The 14,720-nt window shown below is 36.8% G+C and overlaps 1 protein-coding gene across 1 annotated transcript in view; it reads right to left on the minus strand.

Moving 5' to 3' along the window:
- dnah12 (dynein, axonemal, heavy chain 12) overlaps nucleotides 1-8,842 on the minus strand; it is a 37,103-nt gene extending 28,261 nt beyond the window's left edge. Inside the window, 21 exon segments of the mRNA XM_053643673.1 lie at nucleotides 1,430-1,712; nucleotides 1,834-1,955; nucleotides 2,084-2,278; nucleotides 2,461-2,661; nucleotides 2,853-3,038; nucleotides 3,217-3,457; nucleotides 3,629-3,822; nucleotides 3,929-4,063; nucleotides 4,192-4,317; nucleotides 4,399-4,534; nucleotides 4,661-4,839; nucleotides 4,925-5,016; nucleotides 5,160-5,313; nucleotides 5,768-5,956; nucleotides 6,051-6,246; nucleotides 7,024-7,182; nucleotides 7,285-7,351; nucleotides 8,213-8,402; nucleotides 8,506-8,532; nucleotides 8,631-8,746; nucleotides 8,830-8,842. Coding sequence (XP_053499648.1) covers nucleotides 1,430-1,712; nucleotides 1,834-1,955; nucleotides 2,084-2,278; nucleotides 2,461-2,661; nucleotides 2,853-3,038; nucleotides 3,217-3,457; nucleotides 3,629-3,822; nucleotides 3,929-4,063; nucleotides 4,192-4,317; nucleotides 4,399-4,534; nucleotides 4,661-4,839; nucleotides 4,925-5,016; nucleotides 5,160-5,313; nucleotides 5,768-5,956; nucleotides 6,051-6,246; nucleotides 7,024-7,182; nucleotides 7,285-7,351; nucleotides 8,213-8,402; nucleotides 8,506-8,532; nucleotides 8,631-8,746; nucleotides 8,830-8,842 — 3,201 coding nt within the window.
- Nucleotides 8,843-14,720: the final 5,878 nt, after the last annotated feature.

The following is a 14,720-nucleotide window of genomic DNA, read 5'->3' on the forward strand; positions in this document are numbered from 1 at the left end:
TATATATATATATATATATATATATATATATATATATATATATATATATATATATATATATATATGTATGTACGTATGTATATGATACAATATATAAGATATACAGTCTCCTCCTAAAGTAAGAAGGAAGAGGAAGTTTGCCATAAGGTTGCCAGCTTTTAAAGAAGAGAAGAAGCCTTTATTTGTCACATATACATTATATCACAGTGAAATATTTTTCTCCATATCCCAGCTTGTTAGGAGGCTGGGATCAGAGCACTGCCATTATACAGCACCCCTGGTGCAGACAGGGTTAAAGGCCTTGCTCAAGGGCCCAACTATGTCAGCTTTACAGTGCTGGAGCTTGAACCCCCTATCTTCTGATCAGTTACCTACAGCCTTAACCGTTGAGACACTGCTACCCTGGTTTGATGCAGTAATTGCAAACAAGGGATATGCAACCAAATATTAAAGTGACAGTTCACTCAAAAATGAAAATTCTGTCATCAATTACTCACTCTCACATCGTTCCAAACCCATAAGACTTTCATTCATCTTCAGAGCACAAATGAAGACATTTTCAATGAAACCTGGGAGATTTCTTTCCCTCTTTTTATAGTCCAAGTAACAAAAACTTGCAAGCTCCAAAAAGTTAATAAATGCATTTTAAAAGAAATCCATGTAAGTCCAGTTGTTTAAGCCCAGTTTTATGAAGCGATACGAATGCTTTGTGTGCACAAAAAAGTTCAAATTAAGTCTTTATTCATATAATATCTTCACTTATAAACATGATTTTATAGAACTGGCTGCTTATAACAAACCCACTGAAATAAAGACATGGTTACTTGTATAATTAAAACATTATATAATTGAGTGCAGAAATGAATTTACAGACTGATATTACAGTCTTAACAATTTGTGAGATTTGGCTCTTCTTGTTGATTTTATTTTTTATTTCTTCACCAGGTAGCAAAAACATCCATACTGAATTACATGCAGCAAGCAGAAAACACACGCTTAAGAGCTTGTATGGTAGTTTGCGTTGGCCAAAATACACAAGGAAAAGCGTTGTGAAAAAATATTCTCGGCAATCACAGACATTCGCATTCGGACAAGATTTCTCAGAGGATCACTGAGTTAGCCGAAAAATAGTAGGTAATTTGCTCTGGAATTTTTACAGCAGTTATGTGAGAAAAACACAGAGTTGGCAGATTTGGACGGAATTAAAATCGCAAAGTACGTAGTAACGTCCTCTGGAAAACTAGCCCTGTCCGAATACTTTTGCTCACCTAAAAATTGGCAGTCTGCCACCAAAGGTGCCATGTTTTAAGTTGTTTAACACAGCTAGATGTAAATATCAGGAAATGTGTGCATATGTGCTTGAGTTTGAGAGTGATAACAGAATAAATATGATAACAGACTACATTTGTACTACATTTCAAAATCTCACCAGTCTGGCTCGGTTAATTACATCCCTGACACTACGCAGCATCATATCCTCCACCTGCACAAGCCACTTCTCCACTGCTCCCCGTGCCTCAGAAGTGGAGATCAGCTGAATCAGGCCCACGCGCTCACCCTCACTACTGTACATGGCCTGGATGTCTAAGTTGGGCAGGAAATCCAGCTTGGCAATGCCCTCAAAGCACTTTTTCAGGTGAGGCTGTACACGCAGAGGGTCCTTGGTTTCAGAGAGGATTTCCAGCATCTCATCATTTGACAGGAAGAAAAAACTGTGTGATAAAAGAAGGAGGAAGAAATATAAAGCTAAATTTAGGGGTATGTTCTGTCAGTAGAGTAAATAATGCAGTTTTGCTGAAAATTACAGTCAACATCACATAACAAGCCTGCTACCGTGGGAAGAACAGTCTTTTCTTCTCAAGGTAAGCATTCAGTCCCTTCATAATTTGCTCTAGAAGGTTATTTGAGTCCTGAAGCTTCTCAAGTAAGCCAGATAGCGAAGTTGCTGCTAAAACCTACAACACACAAGACCACTATGCTCAAGTTCAAAACATCTTCAGAAGTGAGTGAATAAGACTAAAACCTACTGGAGATAAAAACAAGTTGCTTTTGTTTTGGGGTGATACCAGCATGCTATAATTACCTTTGAGTCTTTCACACAGTGTTTCATAACTTCCTTCCAGTGTCTGTCCACCATCTGGAATAACCGTCCCTCTTCAGGCATCTGCTGCATGATGTCCTGTGAGCTAAAGATGGGCTCCAAGTAGAGCCACTGGGCCTGTACCTTTAGCCACTCATCTATGGTGTCCTGGATATGGATCAAACGTTCTTCCCAGGCCTAAGCAATAACACTGATCAATCATTTCTATTTATAGTACACAGGATCCAGATACAAACAATGCAGAAGAATTTTTAAAATCATCATAATTTTTATTCAGCAATAGTCACACCTTGCATCAGCACATAATAATGCAAAAATGTTTTTTTATACAAAAAATTGCACTGACAGAGCTGAATTACCTTGATCTCTGCCTCAAAAGGTTTGATAAAAGGGGAGCCTCTCATAGTCTGGGTTTTCACTATCTGGTCATCCAACATAGTCTGAATTTCATCCACTGCAGTAAGGATAGACACACCAGACTCCCTGTATGCATGATGATGGAATGACATGCCATCCCAGGCCTCCACCATATTCTGCATGGCCTTCTTCAGAGAGAATTCCTGTGGATGCAGAGAATGAATTTATGAATAATTTATCTTAAAGTATAGCTTAAAGTAGTTAAATAATTCATTTTAAAGTTTAGCTGAGATACATGACTGAAAAAAAATGCAGAATATATTGAAGTTATAATCATGAAACATTTTATATGGCAATGCCAGATTATGGACTTCCAATTAATCGAGTGTCTCACTTTGCTGGCAGCTGCACTGATGGTCTCAAACTGCTCCATGTAAGGGGTGAGATTTTGTTTAAGGACTTTACGCAGTGTGGTGCCTGAGTTGGGCATCATGTCATAGTTCACAATCTCTGACATCTGCTCCCAGTGTCGAACCCTAATTCCAGGATTACACAGTATGGACACTGTTGGGATGTGCTCCTGTAAACAGAAAATTATCAAAACTTTTGAACTTTTGTCATCCCATGTCACGCTGGTAAAAATACATCCTAAAGAGGAGGGACAGTTGTTTAAGACAAGAAATAAGCAGGAGCAACCAAACAGAGCATGCCAATTAAAAGGACAATATAGAATGCAGAAATTAGTTATTTTGGTGTACCTTGAATTCTTTAATTTGCTCTATGACTCTGCAGCAGACCGCAGCAGTAGGACTCTCCTGTTTGTCTCCATCTTCTTCTCCAGGCTGTCTCTTTACCGCAGCCACATTCTCGCTCTCCTGCTCAGCCTTCTTCCGTTTCTGCTGGAACATTTTTTGACACTTGTAGATTTCTCGAAGAAACTCATCCACCTCTACCTCCATGCTTTCACCATTCAAATCTAAGAAGGAACCATCCATCCATCTAAACATGATCGGAGACAGAAGAAAAGACAGACATTGAGTTTGACAAAATAATTTAGTCCAAAACAATCTCAAAGTTAAAAGATATATACATATAAACTTAAACACAGCACTGCATCTTCATAATAAGAAGACTGAAGAATATAAACAATACACTGAGGATTGACCAAACCTCTTCTCAGTGCGCTGCCATTTTAGTACAAGCCCAAACAGCTTCTGATATGGATCAATGTTCTCCTTGATCATATCAACCTCTGGATAAACAGTTAGGTCCCAATTGTACAGAGCCTCCTCTTTGTTGATGAAGACAATCGACTCTTCAATTTCCTGAAGCCTCTTCTGTACTGTTCTTACATCTATCACATACTGCACAAGAGGAATGCGGGAAATGTTGTCCTCGTAATTTAAGGAGTTCTGATAATAATTATAAAACCTCTTTTGTAAGAAATTCTATGTTGCATTTTTTTTTTACCTGTTGCATCATATCCAGTTCTGAGCATTCTGCATACTCCTCAGTCCTTCGGCCGAGTTTCTCAAGCTCCAGCATCAACTTCTCCCTTCTACCCAGCAGCTCCTGCTCACCTTTCTGCTTGGCTTTTTCCAACACCTATACCAAAGATCCAAAACAACTATAGGTGGGATACAATTATATAGCTTGCAGTGCTTACATTTATCTTACATTAAATCTAGATATCAATGGCCAAATCTGAATCATCACTGACGGGCAAACATTACCTCAGCACTGAGCTCAAAAATTGGATTAATATTTTGTGGCCACAGCAGCACTGTTGAATGAAGCTCCAAGTCTTCTGCATCAAATATGTGTACATCCAGTAGGTAATTTAATCTACGAAATGTTTCCTAGAAGAAATATTGATTCTTCCTTTTATTATTTTTGTGCTTGTCCATTGAGTAGATAAAACTAAAATGCTAAGGGCTCACCATTATCTTACTGCTCAGCTGTTCTATTCCTTTGGTTTTGGCATAACCAATATACGTGATCATCTCTGTCATGTCTTCTGTTGTGTTTGGGTTTTTTATAGCCTTGTCCCGAATGGTCTCAAACTCTTTACAGATCCTTTAAAAAAAAAAAATCCAATACAAAAAAAAGTCCATATTGAGGACCTTCCAATAAACTGAATATAAAAATGGATCAATTAAACTGAGGAGGAAATACAAAGAAATTAAGTCTAGGTAGTCTTACTGAAGGCATTGTTCACGATGTGTGCTGATCAGTCGTGCCACAAGGATTTGAGCAAAAGTCTGTGCTTTCTTTGCCAGCCCTTGTTTGAGTTCCTCACAGTCCAAGCAGATCATGTCAAAATAAACCACTGCGGGAAGGCTGGAGATCTCTTTGGACAGAGTACGGAACACCTCCACTTGCTGAGATAAAGCAGCACAGTCAGATACACAATGCATTACACATTAACATGCTGTAATTGAAGCTATGGTAAATGGTCAAACTTACCTCAGTATACTGATCAAAACAGTGCTCCTCCTTCATAAATTTCTCTACCAGATTCTGTGCACTTCCATTGACTAGCCAATCATAGTTGTCAACTACACAAAATACAAGTTTGGGTAAATCAACAAGCAGGACATTATGAACCACCCTGGTAATTAAGTTCTAAAAACGTAGTCATGTACTGTCGGTTTTTAAATCTGCGTTATTAAGGTCAAGATTAAAAATGCGAGAAGCTCACAATAATACTGAAAGTGTTTTGCGGGTGCCTCTAGGTTTTCACGGACAGCGTTCTTCAGTGTAGTCTGTGCCCACATGACAATGTGGTCTGCCAGCTTAGCATCAACCACCGAATTATTCGCCGCATCTAGCCAGGACTGAACAGTCTGGACATTCTGTGGAATGGTGAGATCTGTTAAATACCATCATTCTTACATGAATAGCAGTCTAAGTTTGGATAGAAGAATAGAAAACTGTATTGTGAAAAGGTGCCATCTCAGATTTGTCCACTGGTAAAATTGCTCAACTAATATGTAATTTATTGATATTAATATGAGGTTTAGTCAAATAAAAACCTTAAAAGCGTGACATAAACTAGAATTGAATCAAACTTTTTTCTAGACTAATCCAGATACTCATTAAGTGCTTGAACAAAATGGGGATTGTACAGAAAAATGATACACTTTTGTGACATTTATTTGTAATAAACAATACTATATATATATATATATATATTTTTTTTTTTAATGAATGAATTAATTTTTTTTTTTCATTTAACTCACCCTCGTGAATACACTGTTGAAACTATGTAAGGCAGGTAAAGATAATCAAACCAAGACCTTTTCACACCTGCAAAGTATGGATGATGGAGTTGAGAATCTCTAACACAGCCTCCTCCAAATCCTCAAAGCTGGGATAGAAGTCCATCTTCTCATCATCAAAGGTCAAGTCCATCTTGAAACGGGGAAGCTTCTGCTTGCTGAGGGGTTCAAACAGACTAACAAATGCCTCCACACTTCTCTCAATCAGAGCCTTCAGCTACAAATGGAGAATAAACGGCACTGTTATATTTCATAGAGGTCTCATCAGTACTGAGTAATCAACCACATTTTTGATGGCTTCCTAGACTCACCTGATTGGAGAGAAGTGTTGAAGCACAGTTATAAAAGGCATCCAGCTTCTCTCGTCTGATTCTTTGCACTGTGTTCTTGCTGGTGAGCAAGTGAATAACCTTTGGGAACCAGGTGTCCATGAGCTTTTCCTCGAGTTTCGCACACTCCACCGACACTTTGTTCTTTAGGTTCTTACAGCCCACAGGGCCTTTAGACCTTTATATCACAAATACAGTAGAAAAGTCAACAAATGGACAAGTGAAATGGATCAGCAGAATTCACCAATAAATCTTGACAAAGTAGAAAGTAAATATGGCTTAACATTAGTAGGTTTGAAATGGCGCATACATACGTTGCAAAAACCTGATCGGCTGACTGGTCAAATGCCTCAAAGAAAAGTGTTGCCTTGTTAGATTTCTCAAAAGACAAGCATTTACAGTTACCATAGAGGCAACAGTGATTAGCTTCTATTTCAATATCAAGATAAGCAATGGGACCAGGAATAAAACATCAGGTTCTGATGTAGAGAACCTAATTTAAATGACAAAGTTTGTAAACTCTTATGGCTCACCATAAGATTGAACATTGGAATATTTTTATTATATTATATTTTGGATAGTATATAGTATAAGTATATATTATGATTTTAATATACTCTAAATATTATGCAAAGGGGCTGCATGTCAGTGCTTTTAACTGAAGGATTAATATTGCTGCCACACAGCTCAAGATCAATCCTGAGCCCAGGGTTCTGTCTGTGTGGAAGTTCAACCAAACTCCCCATGTTTACATGGGTTTTCTCCAGGTTCTCCGGTTTCCTCCCACTTCCCAAAAACAATGTTGGACAACATACTCTAAATTGCCCCTAGATGTGAATGAGTGTGTGAATTTGGGTGCATGGTCACCGCCTCAGATTCTCTGCAACCATGACCAGTATAAAGCAGTAACTATATTAACATTTGAAATGTGAGATGCAATGATAAAAAGCAGTACCTGCAGTCTGAGATATCAACCAGGAGCAGCTGAGAAAATGTTATGTAACAGGTATCCAAAATGACTTTCATTACTGGGTGTAGGATGTGCAAATTCTCTTTGATCTTCTTTCGACTCCTGATGAAGCTGTTATGCCATGGCCTGCTGAAATCAAGAGTACTAAAAGGAAAAAACACTTATCATTTATATAAATCTGAAAGAATCCATATTTATGTCTTTGTTTGGGCTTAAGGGTGCAATATTAGACTCCAACGCACTCACTTGGGTGCAGGTGATTTTTGTAAAGGAGCATCTGTATCCATCTGTGGCTTCTGAAGCATACTGTCAACTAAAAAAAATTATTATTAACAAAAATAAACGATACAACAACAAACACAATTCTGTATTTCTCTGAAGTCAGTCCTTCCAGTATTTCATGATCACAGAAATTAACGCAAAATCAACGCAAACGCCACTATATTCGGTTGAGCTTGCGATTTTTCTATATAACTATTTTCCCCAGATTTGGGCCAAGCTGTATCATGTGACATCATCACAATGTGCATTCAGCCCTAACCCTCTTCGATTCATATGCGTCAAACATGAGTCCAGATAAAAGGTCTCATAGACCAACAAACAGTACTGCGAAAGACCGTGCAAAACGATTTAGTGTAAATGCAATTTTGCCAATTCAAGTAGATTTCCACAAGAAATGCACAATAAACTCTGCAAGTTGCACTGCAAATTTTTGTAAAAAGTTGCAGCAAAATTAAGCATTTTTGAACCAAGCGGAACTATAACCTGCCTGCAATAAGACTGATCAACTAAAGTTCTCATGAGTTCTCATGTGAAACTTTCTGGATTTAGGAACCGCTGTAATTATAAAACAAATTTCATGGACTCCTTCAGAACAGATTCATTTTATCCAACTATTTAAATATTAGACTAATTATTCAGATGTGTACATTAATATTCTGGCCATTCATTAAAGTCCTAGAAATGTTTTTATTCCTAAACCTTTGCGAAACAGAACATTTTTGGTCCAAGTTGACATTATTTGTAGGTCTATTTGTCTTTTAATTACAGAGGTTTGGATTGAACCCCATTCAAGTGACCAGTTAAACAGACAAACAACTATAATAACTCAATAATAAACGTAACTTTGTTAATGATGTATTGTGATTTCCTGTAACAATTTTTTACAGCTCACCTGTGAACCTGACCATGGTGCTAAGGAAATTCTCTCTGACCTCCTCGCACAGTTCCTCCAGCAGCTCCGTTCTGCCAGGTCCCAGCCGGAGCTGAGGTGGTACGAGGCTCGACATGTTGTCCAGCCACTGCTGCTGAATGGGTACAATGGGTCTACTTTCCACGCACTGCTTTAGGAACATGTAGTTCATCTACAGACATGTAGCATGGACAGACATTGCCAGGGTGAGAGAAAAATTGATAAACGCTTAGCTGTACAAGTGTACTGTATTAAACGTAATGAAAGGTACATACACGTTGTTTTCTTGCTTCACTCATCATCTGTTAAAAATATTTAGTGTTAGAGAGCAGTAAAAATCAAGGAGTTACAATAATATATCATATGAATAATGTGGTGTCGTTAAAGAAAATTTGAATACTGTTGGGGGAAACTGAGGTTCACAGTATGGAGAATCCTCTGGGGTTGTGTCCTTGGCCTTTTTGTAGGCTTTTACTGCAACTGTAACCCTGAAAAGACCACAGAGAATTAGAATAGCTCAGGCTGCACAATCTATCATTAGCTTATATTACAATACTGTTCTAACAAATGTATATCATTTTGATCAGAATAATCCAGACCATTCTTAACCATGTCACATCAAGGGCTAAGCAACATGTTTTTGATCCATCATAATCCTTTTTTTTTTATTTTTTTTTTTTTTAAAAATGGTAACGTTAATGTCCCACAATATAACACACAAGTTAGCATGAGAAAACTTGAGCTTGTCAATTATGACAGAATTTAATAACATAGTGTGAGCCATGACAAATTAATTTACCTTCTGATAAACTAAATTTAATATTTTCAGTTAATTTTACAGACTGTATGCAAAAAACAACAACCGTTAACCTGTTCCACCTTGTAAACAAATACAATAAACCTCAATGTACAGTCTTTGAAGTCTGCTCCTCTTAAATATATTTAAAGCTACACTATTAGCCATTTTCCACTGTCATGGTTCTGGGCTGGAGCGAGTTCTCGTACCGCTCTGTGTATATCGTGTGTATATCTGAATAATCTCATATAAGATGTGATTGGGTGAGTTAATTTATCCGCCAGATGCAAAGCGCTTTAGTTTAATGGTGTTCATTACTAATGGTCTGATCAGGATTTTTACAGCCGATACCGATTTCTTGTCATCTTGATCGACCGAAACCGATCCAGATACCAATCTTTTTTTTTTTAAGCTTTAATAAGGAGGTCTATCATAAACAGTTAAATGTAAGATCTCTGCTCGTGGTCACTGTTAATTGAGTTAAAATAATACCAATGAGATACTGTTGGTTAATTGATAAGCATAAAATATTTATTTTTAAATATCTTAAAAACAATAAAGAGTCCTAATTAAAAGTAGACTAACACAAAAATTATCCATATTAGGAAAAAGAAGGCTAATAGTCTACTAAGGAAATAGCCTACTAAGCTTAATGTAAAATTGATATTAAATGCAACCCATATAATCATATATTAAATGATTTATTTATAACTAAGCACATTTTCTGTCTATATTTTATTAGTTTTTTGTTTATCAGTTGTTCCTTTTAGATCAGTTACCCAGTACAGTGTTGCCATGTCTGCTGATAATATTGTGTTTTTTGGGGAATTTAAATCAAAACATGGAAACTAAAGTTTATTTTTCTAGAGATATCTAGCAACCGTGAGTTTAAATGAAGTGAATGCGCTGTCTATTAGAGTTGGTGAGGGGAGCTCAGCAGTGTACTGTATGTTTACAGACTGAACAGTTGCTACTCTTGATTATGATTGGTGAGGCATTATTTAATAAAGAAGTTTGAATTACATCCAATCTTGTAGTGTTAGCATCATTATTAATTTACTCCACCCGATGCTGCTGTGTCTACACGAGCATGTCACATTCACAGGTTCAGGTCATTTTGCGTGATCAATAAAAGATGGTGGTTTGTCAGATCAGAGATTTGAGAGAAGCAGATGATGTTCAGTGTTACTCTTTTCATCATAATGGCTTCTTTGCAGTATTTACACACTTGTTCAGTTGACTGAGGAGATGAAAAGCAGTGTGAAAGTAACTGTTGCTCGGTGTAGATGCATTTTGGACTTCATGTAGTTTTTATTCCGATTGTATTATACAACTCCGGACAGGTCACTCACACCAGTGCGCCTAAATGTTTTTTCACAGTCGCACAAAGTACTTTTCAGTCACAAATGCGAGTGAAATGGTCGCACTGTGGAGACCTGAGAAGGTAGGTCAAGAGCAATCGGCAGCATTACAAATGATCACAGTTTACATGGACAACAACAATCCAATATTAACCCGATTAAGACAATACTCTGATTAAGACACTACCATGTAAACAGCCATTTTTGATTACCTTAATCCAACTAAAGTCATACTGTAAGTAAACACAAATCAAATTAAGACATGTGGAGTATTCCTATTTTAGTCGCATTATGGAAGTGTACACCCTTAATCACACTATTAACATCGTTTGGGAGTTTTCACCACATTTTGCGACAGGACACGTACACGCACGGCAGTGCTCAACCGTGTACTTACCTACTATATAGTAGGAGAAATACACGTATCTCAGCTATTATATAGTAGGTAAGTACACGATTTGAGACACAGCCCATGGCTTCAATCAGTCGTCTATTTTCATATATAGCATGAAAAAATAATTAACTGCACTTGAAGCTTTCGTAAAATAAAAAATAAAAACACCCAAAACTGTATATGGTACCATAACAAAGACGAACTGTATGTCGATGCGTGAAATTCTGGCGGGAACGTCGGACGGCGTGGCATGGGGATGTAATGACATGTGCCGTTACTCGATCTGTGTTCTATAACATGTAAAACCTGAACATGAAAGGAATACTCTAAAAGCGACTCATGTAAACACCTTAATCACAATATTGTCTTATTCAGAATAAGGTCAATAATTACATTACTGCTGTCCATGTAAACGTAGTCACGAGTGTTTAAATACCTTGAAAAAACATCTGTCTTCAAAAGACATCACACACTGTTCCTTTAAAACATACTAAACAGAAGCTAGCTACGTTAATACTGAAGACAGAAACACACATGGTTTTATGCAGTTCATGTTGCTGTTGTTTACTCCTGCTGTAGCGAAGGAGTTTTCTCCGCACTACCGCTCTGTGCTCAGGAAGGCTGGAGTTTTCCCGGTCTGGAAGGCTTGGGATGGGAGGAAGGGAGGTGCACTTTCTCAACCTATCCTTTAAGGAATCCTTAGATGCTGATGATGAGGTAGGCATTTCAAACCTCTATTGAAATAAAAGAAAGTTGGCTCACTTTAAACAGAAAGAACAGTATATACACAGTACATGGTAAACGTTCAGAGAAGTACACAAAGTTTCCGGTAAAACAGCAAGGTTAGGACAAAAGCTGTGTGCTTCTGTAGTGAGTGAGGCTGTCGGGAAACTAGTGGATATGTGAAATGCTTGAAGATGTAAGAGCTGTATTCAAAACATAACTTTCTTTCCTTGGGTTTCTAAAGATCCAAGAGTGTAGATGAGCTCCTTCTCATTACGTTTCCTTACTTCATTGCTCCCGTAACAACAGCTGGCGATGCACACAGAGATGCCATTAATGTTAATGTTAATAACCCACTCCTGCACTGATGCATCATCCTCTCTATCATCCCATTAACACCACAATGTCAGACATTATACTAAAATGAAAATCCTCCAAGACAATCCTAAAATTATTACTGACTTAACACAACCTCTGCCATTATTACTGAAGTATGTACAGTATATACAATGTATGACCAAAAGTATGTGGACACCTGAGTATTAAACATCCCATTCCAAAACCATAGGCAGTAAATATAGAGTTGTTCCCTCTTTGCTTCCACAACAGTCTCCACTCTTCTGGGGTTGCTTTCCGGCTTGGTTTTGGAAGGAGAATGTAGAGATTTGTGCGAGAGGTTGGGCAATGATGCTGAGCGAGGAGACCTGGTCCAAATCATCCAAATTTAACCATTTGGATGATTTTGGTGTTCAGTGGGGTTGAGGTCAGAGCTCTGTGCAGGCCACTGGAGCTCTTCCACACCAACCTTGGTAAATTATGTCTTCATGGATTTCACTATGCACAGAGGCATTGTCATTGCCTCTTGGTTCCAGTGGAGAGAAATATTAATGTTACAGCATACAAAGACACTCTATACAATTATGTGCTTACAACTTTGTGACAACAGTTTGGGGAAGAACCACATTTAGCCATATAGTGCACGTGTGCGTGTGCGTGTGTGTGCGTGTGTGAAAATAACCAATCATTTTTACCTCAAAGATTATTTTCAGGTTTGGACCTTAGAGTATGAAATACAGGAGTTTATAAAAATATTTGTAAATATGACCTAAAGGGTTATTACAGTCATATGTCCCTTCCATTTTTTTTTTTTGTTTTGTTTGTTTATATTAAGATATACATTACCGGTCAAAAGTTTGGAGACATTTGACTGAAATGTTTCTCATGATCTTAAAAATCTTTTGATCAGAAGGTATATGATTAAATGTTTGAAATGGGTGTTGTAGAAAATATATAGAATATATTGACAAAGTGTAATCAATATGTGTACCTAATATTTGGAAATGTTAATAAAGTATATTCCAATATGTATAACCAACATTTAGAATTGTTACTTAAAGGCATAATCTAAAACCACAAATGACTTATTAATCAAGTTACATTCTAATGGTGTAAATTGAGTTAGAAGAACCTTGTGTTTTGTCTAAAGCAGCTTTACTCTATGGCAATAAATTAGAAAACTGTATTTCCAATCAAAGCCATTTAAGCTTGCAAACCAGTGACAAAATAACATAAGACTTCCAGGTGGAAGGGTACCAGGCTGGGACTAAAGCCAGAAAATCATTAAGGAAAAAAACAAAAAAAAAAAAAACAAAAAAAAACCCTGTCCTGGTAAAACATTTAAGAAAATACAACTGATAATGCATGCGCCAGAAATGTAAGGTATCCTATAGATATGAATAATTAATTAAGGCAATGGAGATTGGCTTGTTTCTAGAAAGAAAAGGTGAATGCGAGTGAAATATTCCGAAAAGCAGCCAATTAGTGTGCAACATAGGTGGGAACTCCTTTAATACTGTTTAAAAAGCATCTCAGGGGGATTCCTCAAGAAATCGGTTGAGAAAATGCCAAGAATACATTTCTTCGGCAAAAAAGGGTGTCTACTTTGACAATGTTAAAATATGAAATTATTTTGATTTATTTTTGATTTTTTTTTTTTTTTTATCACAGCATAATTCCCATAGTTCCATTTGTGTTACTCCAGAGTTTTGATGACTTTATTATTATTATAAAATGTAAGGAAAAATAAAAATAAAAATAAAGAATGAGTGTCTAAACTTTTGCCTGGTAGTGTAATTTATTTTTCAAAATAAAAATCAACAAACTTGTGGTACTTAGCAATGACTATACACGGCAAGGCTCGCTTTGTAGCAAAGCAGCTATATAGATAATTAGCTGGATATATGGATAATTAGCTGGATATATAGATAATTAGCTGGATATATAGATAATTAGCTTGTCAATGGTAAACGCACGCAAACCACTGCAACATGTCGCTTGAAAGCTGTGTGCACAGATCTGCTATACAAACGAATAGTTTTTATATTATTTCTATTCGTACTCGTGAGTTATATAATAATAATATTAATAAAAAGGTTTTATTACCTGTTGACAGTCACTGTTGCAATTTGATCCCTGAACTGCCTGAAGTTTGGTGGCGGAGCCTAATGTTGCCACGGGAACAAAGCGGAAGCATTACTTGCACGTAAATGGTTGTATACCAAAAAGCGCATTACTGCCTAGATGAGCACTACATTACACCTCGCATGTAGTGCACTATCGATCCATTTTTATTATTATTTTTTACTATTTGAGGTTCAGCCTGAAACTACTGCAGCGGTAACAGGTGCTTGTGCTTTTAAGAATTAAAGTAGTTGATGTTTGAAAAAGAAAGGTGCTGCGTTATTTTAGTTTCTACTTCCCTAACGTCAGTTTGTCTTCCGTTTGCTAAAATACTTAATTCATCTGGTGGTTGGATGTAGAATTAAGTAAGTTAATTCTCCCTTGGTATTGTCAATGAATGACTTTCGGGGTTTTTGAATATCGTAATAATGTCATTGAATTCTCATCTCCATTCAACTCTTTGAACAATATTTCATATTAGCCACAAGGGGGAGACATTCCTTAATGAGGAATGCGGCGTTAATGCAGGCCTCCATGAAACAATAAAATAAAACTTTAGATAAAAAATGCTCTACATCTTTTCTTTCTATTCACTAATAATTACTTCATACATAAAATATAAAGTGCAAAAACTAGTATTCGTGTTTATTTATTGCTCATACTAGCTCAGTGGCTCATACCTTTTTTTATTGTTATTATTTATTTTTTTGTAAACTAATCAGCATACATGAGTAAACTATTCAAATATGAATTAAG

This window comes from Ictalurus furcatus, chromosome 15 (genome assembly GCF_023375685.1).
Source record: "Ictalurus furcatus strain D&B chromosome 15, Billie_1.0, whole genome shotgun sequence".
In the NCBI taxonomy this organism is placed as follows: domain Eukaryota; kingdom Metazoa; phylum Chordata; class Actinopteri; order Siluriformes; family Ictaluridae; genus Ictalurus; species Ictalurus furcatus.